Source organism: Aplysia californica, unplaced genomic scaffold, assembly GCF_000002075.1.
Source record: "Aplysia californica isolate F4 #8 unplaced genomic scaffold, AplCal3.0 scaffold00692, whole genome shotgun sequence".
Classification (NCBI taxonomy): Eukaryota; Metazoa; Mollusca; class Gastropoda; order Aplysiida; family Aplysiidae; genus Aplysia; species Aplysia californica.
The window spans coordinates 320,586-322,338 of NW_004797962.1; the positions used below are offsets into that span (position 1 = coordinate 320,586).

General features: G+C 40.9%; 1 protein-coding gene across 1 annotated transcript in view; it reads right to left on the reverse strand.

Annotated features, from left to right (window-relative positions):
- LOC101847994 (fibrillin-1) overlaps nucleotides 1-1,118 on the reverse strand; it is a 12,470-nt gene extending 11,352 nt beyond the window's left edge. The window contains exon 1 of the mRNA XM_013088141.2: nucleotides 956-1,118. Within this exon, the coding sequence (XP_012943595.2) occupies nucleotides 956-1,118 (163 nt within the window). The remainder of the gene's footprint in view (nucleotides 1-955) is intronic.
- Nucleotides 1,119-1,753: the final 635 nt, after the last annotated feature.

A 1,753-nucleotide genomic window follows, 5' to 3' on the forward strand; every position in this document is an offset into this window, starting at 1 on the left:
ACTTTAATTAGTTGGGATAGCCCATATTGTCGTCAAGATTTTCACTTTTTTATGATACATATGCACGACAGGGCTAACCCATATTGTTTTTGTTTTTTTGGCTTACTTTAAAGAAAAGTACCGTATTACTACATTTGTAGGAAAAACTATTGTGAGTAATATAACTAATAGCAATCTACCTACTCACTTAAATCCAGCAGTATCGCTTAAAAAATGAAGGACTTAGAATGGATTTTGTAGGTTCTCAACTTTAAAATTGATTTTTCTCAAAACAGCTTTTTTCAGGTTAGCCTAGTTATGCTTTTAACTAAGCGACCAGTTATCATTATAGCAATAACATGACCACTGAGGCCTACGTAAAGAATATTCTTAATCTCTGCATGTGTAAGGCCCCATTTACACTTACAGTTCATTGATCGACAAACTGTAAGATATTGAAAAGACGGCCGGCATCCTGTCAACTGCCTGGTAAAACTGAGCTTGGAAAGGAGCAATCCTCTCGATATCGAAGGGTTCTCAGCCCAACAACCAGATATCTGACAAGCCAGATATTAGCCGGCCGGCGAACTGAAGACATGACGAAGAGGGAGCAACTTCTTTGATGTTGCCCCTGGCGGAGTTGAAAATGCATTCCAAGATGTTCCTAAATATTGGTCAAATAAAAAAAAAATTTAAAAAGATTTTCGTGACCAGCCACCCAAAATTAGTCAAACTCACGCGGGGAACACAATTTAATGCCGGATTACTAAGTTAATTTTTGTGTGTGCTTTGTGTGTTTTGTCAAGGACTGACACTCTAACGATAAAAGAAAAACGTGTACGTCTAATTGGAGCTTCTCTCGTCGATGAACTGTCAGTTTAACGATGACCCAGATCTAGCGTCTGTCGGTTAAGCTGTCAGTTTGTCGGTGAATGAACTGTACGTGTAAAGGGACTCTAAGTGATCGTCGAAATACCTGGGCAAAACAGGAGTTCGGCACACAGGAAGGGGTTGGTCGTGGTGTCGTTCCGGAAGTCGCTCACGTCGAGGCCCGACCATTCTCTCTCCTTGACCTTGAAAAGGTCGTGCAGACACGTACGTCCTTTCATGAAGTTCACAAGGATCTCCGCCCTCTTCATGGTAAACCAGCACATGTAGTAGCTCGCACTTGTCTGAGGAGGAGAGAGAGAGCAGCGGATGGCGGCTTAGACTTATTTTGTTTTTATCCGTAGGTGTTTTTCTTTACGCCCCCCATTGACACAATTTAGATAATTTCGGAGGCACGCTTCCGACATTGCCTGTCAGAGATACCCTGGAAAAATGTTTAATGTGTGCCGCGCGCTCATGCGAACTAATGCAGTTGCGAGCGTCTTAAAACACTTACACCCCCCAAAAAAACAAACAAAAAAAACAAAACAACAACAACCCCAAAACAAAACAACAACAAAAACAAAAAACAACAAAAAACAAAAAAACAACAAATTAATACAAAATACATTTTTTAAAAACCAAACAAACAAAAAAACCCACCCTGGCTTAGAGGCATCAAACATTCCAGCAGAAAGACCGAGATACTCGATAAAAATGTATTCTCACTCGGGAATCGAACTCTAATCTCCTGCGTACGGCAGCGAAGCGCCTAAACGCTACATTACAGACGCTGGTAATATCGGCTCTGACTTGTGATAACAGTGTCATGGTTTTGGTACATTTGTTTTTGTAAAAGTTTTTATTGACACCCCCAACTGCATGTGGCATCGGTAGTCTAGTGGTT